Source organism: Anser brachyrhynchus, assembly GCF_964034855.1.
Source record: "Anser brachyrhynchus genome assembly, chromosome: 17".
NCBI lineage: Eukaryota > Metazoa > Chordata > Aves > Anseriformes > Anatidae > Anser > Anser brachyrhynchus.
The window spans coordinates 9132711-9148850 of NC_137710.1; the positions used below are offsets into that span (position 1 = coordinate 9132711).

Sequence of the window (16140 nt, forward strand, 5' to 3'; positions counted from 1 at the left end):
GGGCAAAGAGGAAAGGAGCAGAGATCATAAACTGATTTGCCACAATGCTAGCTATTTGTTCTCCCTCCTTGATTCTATGGCCTTTTAATAGCAGGTTTCATCTTACTCCATTTATGTTATTTTCTTTCAGAATGTGTGCATGTACTCCTAGTGGGTACCAGACATGTTATTGCACCCCAGTTCTAATTCTATTGGTAATGCCCAACTAGTAATAAAAGCCCAGAGTATGAGCCTCAGATTTATCTAAATTTTAATTATTAAAATAGCTGTGAATGTTAGCTAGTAAGCTTTACAAATGAAACACTTTCTAAAAATCAAAATTACTTGTCGTGAACTTTGATATTCAACATAATTATATTCAATATTCAAACTAGTGACAACAGAAGTTATCCCTGTTAAAGTCAAAACCATTTTCAACAGTTTCCTCAACTTTTTTTCCTTTCTACCAGTGCAACATTAAATAAAAGAAACTGGAGGTATAAGCAATGCAGAAACTGAAATCCCATTTTTAGTGCAGAAAAATTACTGGTTATAGCAAAGCAATACAGTTTCTACACACTGCTGTCAAGGTCTTAGATTTCTTGCAATGGAGATGCTCACAGGCTCTAAACTTAACCTTTCTGCTAGAACTGCCAGGCAGAGATGATATACTTGTAGAACATTGGTAGAGAATAGCACAGGATCCATTTTTAAGCCCACAAAATAGGCAACATATTAGGCTGTTGTCTTTGGGTTGTTTTTCTTGTCTAGCCACACAGCTTACATACTTTAAACTACTAGCAGTATCACTGAAGTTTCTCAAGTGTTGGAAAAATCATTCAGGTAAGTATTTGACCAATTTTGTATGAAACTAGTGAGACTTGCAAGCCTCATGGTACATGAAAGACCAGTTAAGTTTATTGATTTGAAAAAATAAAACAGTGTCAGAGACAGCAAGTATCAGTACATTTTAAATTAAGAAAGTTTAAATCTTCAAAATACTAGCAAGTATAATCATAATTAATTTAAGAATAGCTAGACAGCTATTTAGTCATACAATTATTTCAGAAGTACTGGAAGTTATACCGAAGTTTTATGGTTCTGGGATTTTCGTTTGTTTTTAAATAGTTTAAAAGGTTTCTCCTCTGCACATTACATTTAAGGAAGAATTTTTTAAAAAGCATTTGAAGCCATATGACAAAATACTCTAGTATCTTGAATGAAGATCACTGTCCCCTTGACAAGTTTTTTTTTTTTTTTAAGTAAGATTTGCATTTCAAAAAGTGTTCACACGGCTTTTATTCTGAGAAGCACTAATTAGATGTAATTCTTATTCCTTAAATGTAACCTAAAAAGTAGGTAAACATCTCAAGACAATTGCCTGGATTCCCTGTAGACATTTCAGTGTTGCAGAGTAAAATAAACCCATTTCTTCAGTAACAGAATAGGACTGATGCCAATGGAATAAGCAGAAAGTTTTTACTTCAGGAGCTAGTTAGCATATCAACAGAAACAGTCAGTTATACATTTCCCTAGTGGTAGCCAGAGAGTTACAGAATTCTTTCCCCTTTCCCAAATGGTTTCTTATTGCTGTGACTTTACCTATGCACAATTTAAGATGGATATCCTGGCTGGAATCTAGCAGTTTCCTCAAAAATCAATTCTTTCAGCTTTTCCTTCGGCAAGTCATCCAACTCCATATCAAACTTGAAGGGTGCTTCAGCTACAGGCTTAATAATATAGAGACACATTGTTACTTATTTATTTTTAGTATATTTCACGCAGTCCCTGTATGCGAAAAAAATCTGAAAATAATGTGCTTCACGAAAATGTCTAATATTGTGCCATCTTCAAGGAACAACTCATTCTATTAGTCCCTCATGTGCTTTATTAGTTCAGCTTACCAAATTGAACCATAAATTGAATCATAGGAAAATTTAAAACACACAGTAAAATATTTGACGAAGTAACTTAGTAACTACCTGAAGAAAAATGATCTGAAATACTGTACTGTCCCCCTCCTTATTTCCTCCTCCCCTCCTTCTTCACCAGAAAGGTGAAATCCCACCAGCATAATATGAACTAAATCAAGTTCAGTTTGGGGGGCTTTTAAGCGCATAAACTGGTGGCAAACTTTATTCTCCTGACTTTATCTCAGCCATTATGAAGCAAAACCACAGTGAACTGAGAAGTTCCATTTTCAAAGAGTATTCCTTAGCATCTATTAATTTCTTGTTGAGTTTCCAAAATGTAGTACTAAAATAAGAAATATAAAATAAAAGCAGAACATCAATTGTATATTCAATCAATTATTGTCCTTAAACTAATGAAAAAAATAATGTATCATTTAATCAACAACATTTACATTTTAACAATGTCTTTACCTCATCACTTGGATCGTAATACTGCTCCAGATATGGATGGGCTAAAGCTTGCTCCACTTCAATTCGCTTATGAGGATTAAAGGTCAACATTTTATCCAACAAATCAAGTGCTAAGAAGAAAAAAAGTAAGCAAGAGTTTAATATTCACTATAAACTGCAAAGTACAAGCAATGTTAAAGACAGGCTACATAGAAAAGACAGGCTTCCCTAAGTTTTGTGTTAATTTCAATTCACAGCTGGAATTCTGCAGCTGTAGCAGCAGGAACAAAAACAGTAGAATGCTTCCTTTGACTTGGGCAGTATGCCTTTCCTCTGCTCATCCTATCAGCGTTCCTAAGTTACAACTGCCTTTGGCACCATCTGGTAGGTCTTAAGAACAATTCTACAGACCATATACCCTTTCAAAGGCTGTACAGTGTCAAAGATAATGTTAAGGGAAAGAACTGCACAGACCTCTATGGCACAAACTGCTTTCAACTACAACAGAAATTGAATAGATTTTTTTCATCACTCAAACAGATCTTTGAATTTTTGGCATAGAAATCCAAAACAAGATAGACCTTGTCTGAAATGAACAAGTAATCAAGAATATGTTCTCATTTTGAAAAGAAAACTGATCTGTTTAATGATGAAAGTGTCATCCAGAAGTTATTAAAGAATATTATATATTCGTAGTACAGTATTATAAGTAACCCAGAAGACATTCTCCAGCTAAAGGTGCAAATATGTTCACATTTGTGAGATTTAGGCAAAATCTGTAGAAGGCAACTTGTAAAGAACCCACAGAGAACTTGAAGATCCTGTAAGACAGAACACAAGGTCTGATGAAACTCTGGGCAAATGTTACAAAGCAGAGTTACTGCAATTGTTCAGCTACTTTGGTTGTAACACGTTTTTCTTTTCTTGGGAATGGAAACAGAATGATTATAGAAGCAAGACGACCAAAGATATTTGCAGAATCATTAAGTTCCATTCCATTTCTCCTCCTCATTACATTATTTACAGCAAAACTCAAATACAAACTTCTCACTGCACCAAGGCAGTTCTAGCTTTGTATCAGGATAAGATGCCTGGATGGATACAAAGCACTGCAGGACATACAGAAATTTACCAGCATGTTCAACGGCAGCTTTAAAAAGCTGCAAGGCTTGTGTAACAATTAACATTAAACATTTTCATGCAGTTTTCTCAACACAGGAAACTCACATGCTTGCTCTCCATGTTGTGCAGATTGCTTTTACTGAAATGATGGCAAACAGCTTTTTGAAAGACTGCTGTCAAAGCTACTCTCAAGATTTAGATGAAAAGGTGTTACAGAAGTCATGCTAACTGCATGTTCCCCCAGCAGCTGAGCACATAGGCATGGCTGCAATTTGCTGTCAGAATCTCACAGAAAAAAAATTCTCACACTGATGAGCACTACAAAAGCAGAATAAATCACAGCTGTTTTTCCCAGTGATGGGGATGATCGGCTTTACAGTTCCACCCGCAGAAATCAGCTTTTTCATGACAGTTCAGTACCTGTTCACATTCACTAAGAGTGAATTATCCTATCAGTTCAAAAAACTCACGTGACATGAATTGTGTCAGAGCAAGTAAGAGTGCTGTACCATGAATACAGCAATCCTTAAGCTATACATAGAAGTTAGAAAGAAATAATAGTTACATACAAAAACAAACAGCAAACGTCCAATGCCAACATTGAGTACTTGAATGAACTACACTTTCAAAGACAACAATAGCTGGAATTTCCATTCTTTTTGTTATAAGGAAGTTAATGATCAAACACCACACCATGTAATTTTAGACGTATTTTTAAAATTATTTTAAAAGATAAGTTGGTAGAAGAGTTTCATGCTGATTTATGATTTTACACCTGACTTATACAGCTGTTTTAAGGGGCCTGAATGTTCTATTTTGGTATTCATTTCCACTTTTGAATATCTAATACAATGTAATAGAGTATAAAATACCTTTGGGGTCAGCATTTGGAAACAGCCTGTTCCATGGTACCTTGTTTTTGTGTGGTAGGGAAAGCAAATAGTTTCTGGCCTTTAAATTTATTATACAGTTCAAATCTTCTTGGGAAGGGGATCCAAGTATACCTATTAAAATAAATAAATAAATAAACAAACAAACTACTGCATTTCTATGAAAAGTACATTAAAAACAGTCATGCCACACTTGCTAAAACTCAACATTAAAACTGCTAGGAAGAAGATTCCATACTAAATGTTTTGACTGCAGAGAATACTCTAGAATTTTTAGAAACCTTACCTTTACTAAAAAGATTTAATTTAAATTTTCTCATAAATAAACAACTGTATTTGAGTTTTCCAATTATCAGTACTTTGTTTACAAGATCCAGTTGATATAAGTGGCTTGTGTATAGAAATTAAAAAACAGTCTTGGACCTATTGGTGTATTTGAGCTTTTTTACCTTTTAAAGAAAGTGTCTATTGATATAGTAAATAAGTATCCTCTTGCTGCCCTCTCAAATCAATGATTTAATACAGAAATCACTACAGAGAACAGAAGATGCAGCTATAAATCCATACATTATATATTCTTGAAGACACTTCATGCATACATAGTAGCATAGGTCAAAGGAAATACAAAACCAAGAGAAAGAGAAATGGCTGACCAAGGCCAGTGTAGTGGTAGAAAAGACGGAGAGAGAGAGATGTGGAAATGCCACTTCATTATATAAAGCTTACCAAGGATGTGGTTAAGTTGGTCAAGGTAGTGTTTTCCTGGAAAGATAGGTCTGTTGGAGAGCATCTCTGCCAGAATACAGCCTACTGACCAGATGTCAATAGACTTGGTGTAACCCTGCAAGTAAAGCAAAGCAAGATTTTTGTTCAAATATATTTTTGCATAATTGCAGTAACATGATACTTCAGTAAATTTTGAAAGTACAGTGATATATTTTTTTAGATGAGTCATGCTTGTTCATGCTGTTTTATTTTTCTTGTACAGAATGACAGAACCATTTAGGTTGGAAAACACCTCTGTGATCATCTAACCTAGCACTGCCAAGTCCACCATTAAACCATGTCACCAAGCTCTACAACTACACTTTTTCTGGAGACCTCCAGGGATGGTGACTCCAGTAATTCCCTGGGCAGCCTGTTCCCATAGTTCACAATCCTTTCAGTGAATGAAATAAGAATTGTGTATCAAAAACACTGCTTTGAAGGTGTAGCAGGAACTGAAACATGCAAGATATGCTTTTCCAAAAGGATTCTGTAAGTTTAGCTGTACATGCTGCCAACCACAAATTTCTGAGACTCCCTAGTTCTATAGCCAATTTACAATAACAAATTTCAGAAATGGGCCTTACACTAACTTAAGAGACTTAAAAGTTCAGAAACCTTCACAATATTGTTTAATCTATAGCTTCTAATGGCATGCTAAACATATGGGGAAAAAAGCCACACTTCCTAATAGTACAGGATCTAAACGCCACACGTCAGTAGGAAACCTTCAACATCAAAGGGGTGAAAGGACAAAATGGATTGTTGGTTAGGTGACTTGTAAACACAACAGGTAGGTAAGTAGTAAAGATGATGTGAGAAGGCCAATTGTAGGAAACAATACTATGCTGAGAAGAACTGAACGAACTATTTTCAAGTGTATAATCTATGCTATACGTAAGGGAAGGCTCTGATTCAGAAGTGTATTTACACTACTGCTTGGGTAATAACACAAGGGCAACTTTACCTCAAGAACCCCTGGCCCTATAAACTCCCTTGCCCTATTCTCCCATAGCCTGCTGTGTACTACACCCCCTCCCAGCAGTAGAGAGCTTCCAACAAAAGCTAGTGACTGCTGAATCCACAGCTGACTCAACACCAGCTCCTCATGGTATGATCATTCAACAGTGTTTTCAATGCACTAATTCTGAAAAAAGTCTCATTATGGACCAGGAATGTTATGAGCTGACCATCTCTTAAGAAACACACAAAACATGTTCTTGTAGAAGCTGCTGATAAATATATGCAAATATCCAGAAATAAGATTAAGTTGCCCTATTTTCAAGGCCTCAGTGCAAGTTTAAAATACAACAAGCCTAAAAAAAACCCTCCACTGAGCAGATGCTTATTTTCTAAAAACGCGCGTTAAACACACTATTGCCACAAGAAATCAAACCCAATAACCAAGCAGTTATCCTACAGAGGCAAAGTCTTTGGGGAACATAAGATACAGACACAGGTGTCACATAGGTATTTTACTACCAAGTATGCGGTTGTAGAAACTAATGCAAAGTTTATGAGAGATACCCATTAGTCACACCACACAGAAATTGGATTCACCTTATCAAAGGTAAATGTAAGAATAACTCCAAGTAAAAAGAAAAAAAGGATGACTTGATTAAGACTATGTGAATGCAAGTAAGATTGACATACAGAAAAGATCACATGCCTTCAGAATCAGACTCACCCTCATTATGCATTCTAAACCTAAATTAAGACGTCAAGATAACACCAAGGCAACATTTACAAGCCTTGTTGAACACAGCACTAAAATGCTCTCATTACTAGTACTTCTATCCTGCTCTATGAAAGAGAGCATCTGACAGAAAGAAGTCTCATGAATAGCAAGGAACTGGGCATATGGGAACTCATGCACATGTCTACTCAGTTGTAGTATCCAATAATTGTATCTGGAATCACAAATTTATTACAAGAGAGTAGCTATGCTGTAAATCCATCATCCTGTTTTCTCAAGACTATGCATGCATTCTGATCCTAAAAAAATAGAAAAAAACCAAAAAAACAGCACAGAAGGGGCAGGAGGGAAGAGAAGAATTTGGTACTTAGAAGTGAATAACCAGCAACAGAAGCATCACAACAACGCACTATGGTTCTTACCTTAGAATTCAGCATGATTTCAGGAGCCCTGTACCAACGTGTGGCCACGTATTCTGTCAGGAATCCTGTGTGATCATGGTCTGGATCTGCAACACGAGCCAGTCCAAAGTCACAAATCTGGTTTATATTAAAAAGAAAAAAAAGAGCATATCAGACAGAGTTTCCAATACTACAACATTACTAATTCACCTTTCCCCAATCTGTGATGCGACACAAAGACAGTGATGCTAGCCTGTATTTCTAGAAATAAATTATTGCACAAACATTGGGATAAGTATTTTGGATGCAAGTACAAAAAGAATATTTGGATAGGGCCTCACACATGGGTCAAGGAGAATAAATAGCCTGAGGGGAAAAAATACTTCTGGTGCACAGTTTATGTTCTACTATGGGCTTATTTAACACCTTCTCTCACAGGTAGATGGCAAAGTATACTGCTGCAACTTGTTAGTAGGCATTTACCAGAAAGTGAGAAGAGTTTAAGATGTCCCCTCACCCCCAAGAATTGATGACCAACACATTTAAAGCACAGCTCAAAACCCTGCTACCATCCCAACAGTGTATCTTTGCAATAGAAACATCATGAGATAACGGTAGGCTGGAAAATACAGGTTACTGAAGGAAGCACAAGCTTAACAAAAATAAACAAACCCAGAAGAAAACATTTCTTGATCCTATACCTAAAAAAGAAAAATCTAACCACAAAACAAAAATCCCTGATCTAGACTATTGAGTTCAGCAAAAAGGAGAGCTTTTTATCTATACTCTGGAAAGTAGGCTCCATGGCTTTCAGAGCTATTTACCATCCTCTCTCCAAAGAGAAATTAAGAAAGTAAGAAAACTGAAAGTGTGAAGATAGTGTTCTAGAGTATGGCAGCTGTTCCTTTCTATCACCCGATAGGTAAATGCAAGCTTGTTGACTGCCAAATTAGACACACTCTTATGCTTTTGCTGTCACTAAACAAATTATGATAATGACCAATTTCTACATGAAGTATATTTACTTGAAATGAGTATGCTGTCTTCAAAAAACAAAGCATCAGATGTAGGAGTAGCAAACAATTAGGAGGTTCCTCTGCTGAACATATTTTATAACAGTTTACTACTTGATAGTTAATTGTGCACACTGACTGTATTAAAAATGTGAAATAATATGTTTAGTTAATGTACTGGGTAATCCTACCAAAAATGCAGTAGCCTCACTGCACACTGACAACCTACTCCTTTATTTTCCTGGAGAGACAGCCTACGAAACAACTGATATAGTTCAGTTAAGGAAGAAGTGATTCAGCTGAGCAAAAGCTACATCTGAAATATAAGATTTGGCAGGAGACTGTTAAACAGAGGGACTGATGAAAAAGCAGTGATGAAACTCAGAAGCCAGCCTGCATTGGACAACTCAGATATCTGACTTCGGTTACATATAATAATAAAATAAAAAGCATCCTTGGAAAACAACAAACAAAAAGAACCCTTTTAAGCATGTCAAGGTTTTTCCAAGGCTAGGGAAAAGACAGGGCATGCAAGACAGGGCAAACTGCCTTGTACGCAATTAGCAGCTTACATAAAGAGAACCAGCACAAATAATCAGAAAAGCCTTCTGGGAAAACAGAGGTGAAGAAACTGTAGAAGACAACCTTATGGACTTCAGAAAATAATTATGCAGACAAACTTTTTGCAACCTCTTCCTCCTAGCCTCACAAAAAAAAGCTAAATGAGACTACAGATTTTGCAGAATTAAAAGAGTACATTAGCAAACAGCTATGATTTGTTATTATTAAGGCAAAAGAAAGGCTCCATCCAGTCCACAGTGAGAAGAAAGAACTGAATTTAAGAAGATGTCTGTGAATCTCTCAACTCAAGTAGAAGAAAGTAGCACATGGGATGGAAAGGAAGATTAATGAACAAAGAGAGCTCATTAAAATGACAAAAAGCCCCTGCTGACTACAGCAGAAGCAGGTTAAGCAGAAAAGAAGAAACACCATCAGTGAGAAAGGGACCAAGGTTGAAGCTGTAAGAAAGAAAGGCTTTTGGCTGTTAGCAGTGTTTTCACCAGTTGCAGAGCTAACCAGGAGTATTAACCAGAAAAAATAAAAGAGAAGCCAGAGAGGTCAGCATTCTGCCTGAAGTCCTCAGTGCAAGGGAGGAAGAACAGAGACCGACTGTGCCCAGCGAGGGCAGGCAGTTCTTGCCCTGTGGCAACAAAGCACATTTAGCAGAGCAGCCACCCTATTTAAGGCAAAAAAAAAAAAAGTTGCAAATCCACTATGCCTATTCAACTATTAATTGGTAAAGTCAATGTATGATAAGAAAATAGGCTTCTCAATCAGAAGCGAAACAAAAACAAGAAAAATTGTATGAAGGCAATATAATGGCAGGCAGAACATTTAGGGCATTTTGACTAAGTCATCGAAGAGAATAAAAAATGTGCACATAATGAAAGACCCAGTCAGTGCTTCGTGCTTTGGAGAAACAGAACAGATGCTACTAAGAGAGGAGGAGTAATGGAGTAATTCCTCCATTAAATAATTTTAAACACCCAACATCCTATTAATATATTTAGCTTCCAATTCTTGAAAACAATGTTTTTGTAATCACTTACAACATAAGCATTTTATTATTTTTTTACAGATATGGCTTAAAATTGGACGAAGGTATCAAACAGATGGGAAGATTTATGAGGTTTGTGTACATATGATCATTTACTAAGCACATTAAATGAAATCCAACAGTGCAACCAATACACCGAAATATCTGAGATTGTATCACTGAATACTCTGCGTGTCTGTGTATGGATACTTAGGGAACTCTTACTACAACTTCTAGGACACTGAGCTCCGGAAGAGATCAAGAGATCTCTCTCAGAATACCATTAAAGAAAGAAGCTAACCACTGAAGATGAATAAGCTTTCTGTTTTTGTTCCTCTGAAAGCATGATTTAAAGTTGTCCATTTTCACAGTACGCTATGTTTTGAATTTATGTGCAATAATCACTTTGCAGTCATGCACATATACATAACAGACACACACCAGCAGAATGGCCCAAAAAGAAACAAGTTAGTAAAAAATTTGCATTCATCCGACAAGATGTAACTTTCTTACCAATTCTGTTATTCCTGCTTCAGATGTGGTATTAACACAACACCAGAGTCCCCTTCAGATTATGAAAAAACATGTGCTGTCGTACAGGCTACCATATGCTGCACTAGGAAAGCACACATCGCAGTGCCATGCTGTTTTTAATATCTTGGAAAGAAATTGGAGCAGTACTTACTGAGGTCATATTCTATTGCTTTGTCATCCAGTGAGCTTAATTTCCTTTTCATGACCATCTTACTTGTCTTAAGCCACTGCTTTTTTTTTCCTTTAATCACAGCACATACACAGAACTACACTCAAACTCTTTCCTGCTTCTGCCACAGTTGTAGATTTTACTCCATCTCTTTCACAAAGGGGTTAATGCCCTGAGGGGCTCTGATGTTACAGCAGCTGCTGAAATCCCATAGCAAGAGTCAGAGCGGCTGGTCCAGCAGTTCTATGCCTTGGGAAAGGCTGGCAAGTAGCAGCGGGAATATAAAGCAATCTAATAATGCAGCCAGTATTTAGAATGGAACAGCATATGAACAGCAAGGATTTGTTGGTTTTTTTTTGGAATTGTGACAAATGTGTATGGCCAGCAACAGGCTTACATTTTGAAGAGGTTTTTGTTGTTTGTTTTTGTTTTAAATTAGAACACTAGAGTTGCTTTAAAAAACAGCGTAGTAATTAGGTACAACACAGCACGTAACTAACAGTTGTACCACATCAGATCAAAGTCACGTAAACTCTGTAATCTCGCTTCATCAGTGGCCAACAGTAAATATTGAAATGTACAAGGGAACATGCTCCAGTTATTCTCTACTAGTCTCTCATCTTCTATGGATTTGCCACCATAGGACTCTAAAGCAGAGGTGGCATTCAAAAGCTTTTTCTTCCGCTGACTTGCTCCGTGTTTTGTTTTGTTTTTAATTCACGTTATCTTAATACCTTCTCTGTGGTACCAATTTCCCCATCTTAAAAATGCTGCAAGTTAACTACTATGCCCTTTTAGTCTGAGCATGCCACCTGCTCCTTTCATTTGCACCACCTAATTTATTTTCAGTAGGTAAAGACAGTGAACACTTGATCTCTTTATCCCTCCCATGCCACGAAGATTTTTATCAATTTCTATTGTATTCTTTCTTTTCCTCAAACAGTATATTCCACAGCTGGGGAAACCTATGCTAAACAGTTCTTTCTCATATATTATAGAAGCACTCTGAAATCCTGATCTCCTCCTTTTAAAAGGCTATCATGGGGGAAGTGACGGTTAACGATAACACAGTACTTAAGACTCAAGAAAAACATAAAGTTATAGAATGGCATGTTTTCTGTTCTATTCTTTATTTCTGTTCTAATTCTTCACACTTGGTTTGTTTTACTGAATGCCACTAAGCATCAAGCTGACGTTTTTCAAGAATCATAACAGCTCTAAGATCATCCTTCTGTAGTATTACAGAACCTGTGACTGAAAACGTAAATTAGGAATGTTCTCTCTCCAACTGATTTCTCTGCATGTAATCAGCACCGAGTTTCATGCATCATTTTAGTTATCTGCTAATATGAAGTCCTTTTCCAAAACTGAATGATTAACAGTTTAAACACAGAGAATCCAAGACTTGAAATATACAGTTTTCAGTTTACTTTCCAGGTGAACACAGTTCTGTTTAAGGTAAGTATTTTCATCAGCTTTCAAAAAGGCTGTTTCAAAACCAGCTTCCAGATGGAATCAGTGATGCATTCTTTGAAACAACATAACAGAGTGTAGCGTTCTAAAACATTAATAATTATTTTATCAAAACTAATAATGTTTCGGCAATCCTTCCAGGATAAAAAAATCACATTAATTTCCAATAACAAACCTGTCTTCGTAGTTATAGCAGGTAGTTTATGAAGACCACAGGAGCAAAATTTTTAAGAAATTTCCACTAACCTTGAGATCACAAGTGGTGTTAAGCAGCAAATTCGAAGGTTTGAGGTCACGATGAAGCACATTGGCTGAATGGATATATTTTAACCCTCTCAGAATCTGGTAAAGGAAATAACAAATGTGGTCGTTGCTGAGGTGTTGAGTCTTTAACAGCTTGTAAAGATCTGTCTCCATGAGATCTTGCACGATGTATCTGTAAGGCATCAGATGTAAGGCAGCAAAACAAACCTGGTGTCATATTAAATATCAACCTATAGTACCAGATGAAACTTCTATAGCAATTTGTCTGCTTCATGACAATTATGGAACTACGTAGTTGTTTCTTGTTTTACAAGTTCTGAATCAAATCAATTCTATTACAGGATGCAGACCTTTACAGAATTAAGAGGCACGGCATGCAGTCCTCTCAAATTAATCAAACTATTTCTTTATATTAGAACCTGATCTTTATTGGCATTTTAATATGACCAGGTTCCTAACCTGCTTACCAGGAAATAAAAACTGTTTTAGTTTAAGGAGTAATAGGCTTTTGAGATACTTGCTTCCAGTTACATAAAAGCATGAAGGTAGAAAACCCAATCAATTCTGATCAGTCTCTGCCACCTCTCCACTTCAAAAGTGTTCTCTCTTACTATATATTTAATCATGCTACATTGAACATAAATAGCGCTACACCTAGCAAATTAAATTCTAATATTTTTCATCTGATATTTTTTTCCTAGGACTGAAATGAACATAGAGAAAAGGTTTTACCCTGCTTTGACAGGAATGAGTTCAGAAAAAAAAAAAATTTCCTCTCCCTTAATTCAACGTGGCTCCAAAACCCTTAGGTTGTAGTTCCGTGACCAAAACAGGATTTCACTAAAAAACACTATTACCACTCCAGTTGGGCATTCCCATCACCTACTTTGGGTGCTCAGACCAGACCACACAACTGGGACATCTTTTTAGAGGCAGCATGCACTTATATTAGTCAAAATGGCCAAAGAAATGCAACCTCAGGATCCCGGGTAAGACCGACTGAACTCAAATACTATATTGCTATTTTATTAAGTGAAAACATTTGACCTAGATTCAATTCAATTTCTGCCTTATGGTTTTTATTAGGCAGCCATCTGCAAAGAGCCTGGAAAACTAATAGGAAACAATGTATACAGACTTCGGGAAATTAAAGGTGGTTGACTCCAAACTACCGTTTGTATCTCAGGTAGAGTCTCCCAGTTGTGACTGCTTTGATATGTTAGATATCAACATGAAGCAACATCTACATGAAAACAAGCTTCCCATGAAAGAAAAATGAGTATAATGAAAATGCCATATTTGCATATATTAATCAAGCATGTTTACCGGCCCACATGTAGTTTCAGACTACAGATACGCAGGAAGCACTGCAAGACTGGAGTGGGGGTGGAGGGTTGTTTTGCTTTATTTGCTTTTCGCCAAGATGTATCCTTTAAGAAAACTTTAGACAGTTGTGCCAGAGTCTGGCTTTTCATTTTCTCCTCAAAGCAAACAGTTCTAAAAGAAGCTCTACTGAGAGGGAACGTAGTTTTAAGATCAAACAACTAAACTAAATCCACCTATAAAATGATGAGTTCTTTGCCTTGAAAAAATAGAAATTAACTTTTTTTCCCTGAAAAAGAACAAAAAACTTGTGTTTTATCTAGGTGTCAAATCTATCGATGCACATCTAAACCTATCAAATACTATGCACTTCTATTTTAATTTACAATAATGGAAGCCAACTTTTATTAGAATTTAGTAAGAGGATGAAAAGAGGGATATAATCAAGACAGAAGGTGGCATCCACCTCTACGTAGAATAACAAACTTAGAAAGGATACACATCTTTCATTTGTTCAATAGTTGGAGCTCTGATAATATCATTTATTCCAATAATATTCTCATGCCTGAAGCGCAGTAAGATCTTAATCTCTCTCAGAGTTCTCTGGCAGTACGTCTGATGCTCAAAAGGACTGATTTTCTTTATAGCAACTCGAACTTTGTTGACGTTATCGTAGGCAGAACTAGAAGAGAATAACATTTTTAGAACAAATAGTAAATTCATTCAATTCAGAAAGCAAGAGTGTGAATCCACTTGTTTTTACATTTATTTTATCAAATGAAGAGAGGCAACAATGGCAGATATCTTTTAACTTGCTGATAGTACAACAATATTTTGTCTGTTCTTCAATTTATTTGGCTATCTACAAGTCACAAGCTTTTCCAATCAACGCCTGCTCAGGTACCTGAGCAATGAAAGCAGTGTTCATCTTCTTTACCACCCTGTGGAACAAACAAGTTTGAGTCTTTTCCTATATGCTGTAATCAAGAATAAATTTGCAACAAAGTCATCTTGGGTTAACCCATTCAGTTTGGAGTGCAGAAAAGCTTTCGGAAATCATCTTTCAAGCATCAGAATTCCACAGCCTAACTCCCGCAAGTAATTCCAATTGTCCCCACCTTTTACTCCTCCACTGAGCTACATTTCTCGTATCTCTGTGAAGAACAGACACTAATGAACCAAGGGATGGAGAATTTGCAAAAACACCTTTCCAAGTTCAAGTCCAAAGACAAGAGAGCCCCAGAAAATAAATATACTGGATATATTTTCACAGGAAGCGAAAGCAAGGAGCAGTGCACTGGTGTACGATGGCGACTGTGACCTGTATTAATGAACACATCCGTGGCTACATTAACAGTACCATGATTTAAGCAGCTCAGAGCAGCATTCCTAGATACACCAATAAAGGAGCCTCAGCAGTTCTGTCCAGAACGCCTACCCATTTATACAGAATATCACAGCCCAAGCCTAGGAAAGAGGCTCGGTAAAGGACACACGTTTCTAAAACGTGGACTTAAGTTATTTCCTAAAAATGTTACGAATGGATGTTCTAGGATGTTCTCTGTGGTCTTGTTTATATGAATGCCAAAGCATCTCATTACAATCATTTAATTAATTTACCATGTGCTTTTAACATATTTAGCATTTAAATGCATGTATATGATTTTTAATATACATAGGCTTCGCTTGTTCCTTTCAAATTTATTTTTATTCACTACTACATTGTTTAGAAATTAAAAAAAAATAATCAAGCCTATATTTAGACATTCCTGTTAGCCCCAACTATTTCACATGAAAATATAAACATATGAGCTAAACAGGCTTTACATTCCACAGATTTTCTACAATCAAATCCCAGAACATTCTTTGAAACCCTCTTAATTGGCCTTACTCTGTTGAGATGTCCAGGTATCTGATCATCAGGTAAAACAGAATGAAATATGAAAATCCAGTTAGATAAGGACAACTAAAAGGAATTCTGATGCCTAGTCACTTCAAGGTTCTTCTACCACAAAGCAGATTTATGGTGGAATAACACATTTTTGAGATGGTACTACCACCACTGTATGCAAAATCACTTTACATTTCTCACTTTCATTATTAAAAACAGTAAGGATTTGTGCTGCCAGTAACTTTCTTCATCATGTAAATCACACCTATGCAGTGACATCCTTTTTGCTTGATTTTCTACAGAATCACTTTGTCCTGTCTACATCCCTAACTCCAGTCTATACACAAATTTTGTGCGCCTCTGGAAACAACAAACTCCAGTGCTCTGGAGGGCGCTTGTGAATTCCACACACCAAGCAAGTATTAATTATGACTGTTGTTACTACATATGTATAGATAACACATTAGCAGTTCACAAGTCCCAAAACATAATATGAAAATGCCATAAATGGAACTCAGTGTAGCCTTCAAGAGTACTTCCTCATCAGTTCTTAATTTGTAAATCACCTGAGGTGTTTAAAATATGCCAGCAAGGTATGTCAAAAACTGGGAAAAAAAACTAGAAATATTTCTTAAGCATGAGCAACCCATATTTGGGAAA

The 16140-nt window shown here is 36.4% G+C and overlaps 1 protein-coding gene across 1 annotated transcript in view; it reads right to left on the reverse strand.

Annotated features, from left to right (window-relative positions):
- MAPK1 (mitogen-activated protein kinase 1) overlaps nt 1-16140 on the reverse strand; it is a 36184-nt gene that overhangs the window by 4920 nt on the left and 15124 nt on the right. Inside the window, exons 2-8 of the mRNA XM_080559836.1 lie at nt 14089-14271; nt 12249-12438; nt 7238-7354; nt 5081-5195; nt 4337-4468; nt 2364-2473; nt 1582-1709 (exon numbers count right to left, since the gene is read on the reverse strand). Coding sequence (XP_080415962.1) covers nt 1593-1709; nt 2364-2473; nt 4337-4468; nt 5081-5195; nt 7238-7354; nt 12249-12438; nt 14089-14271 — 964 coding nt within the window. The 3' untranslated portion in view covers nt 1582-1592. The remainder of the gene's footprint in view (nt 1-1581; nt 1710-2363; nt 2474-4336; nt 4469-5080; nt 5196-7237; nt 7355-12248; nt 12439-14088; nt 14272-16140) is intronic.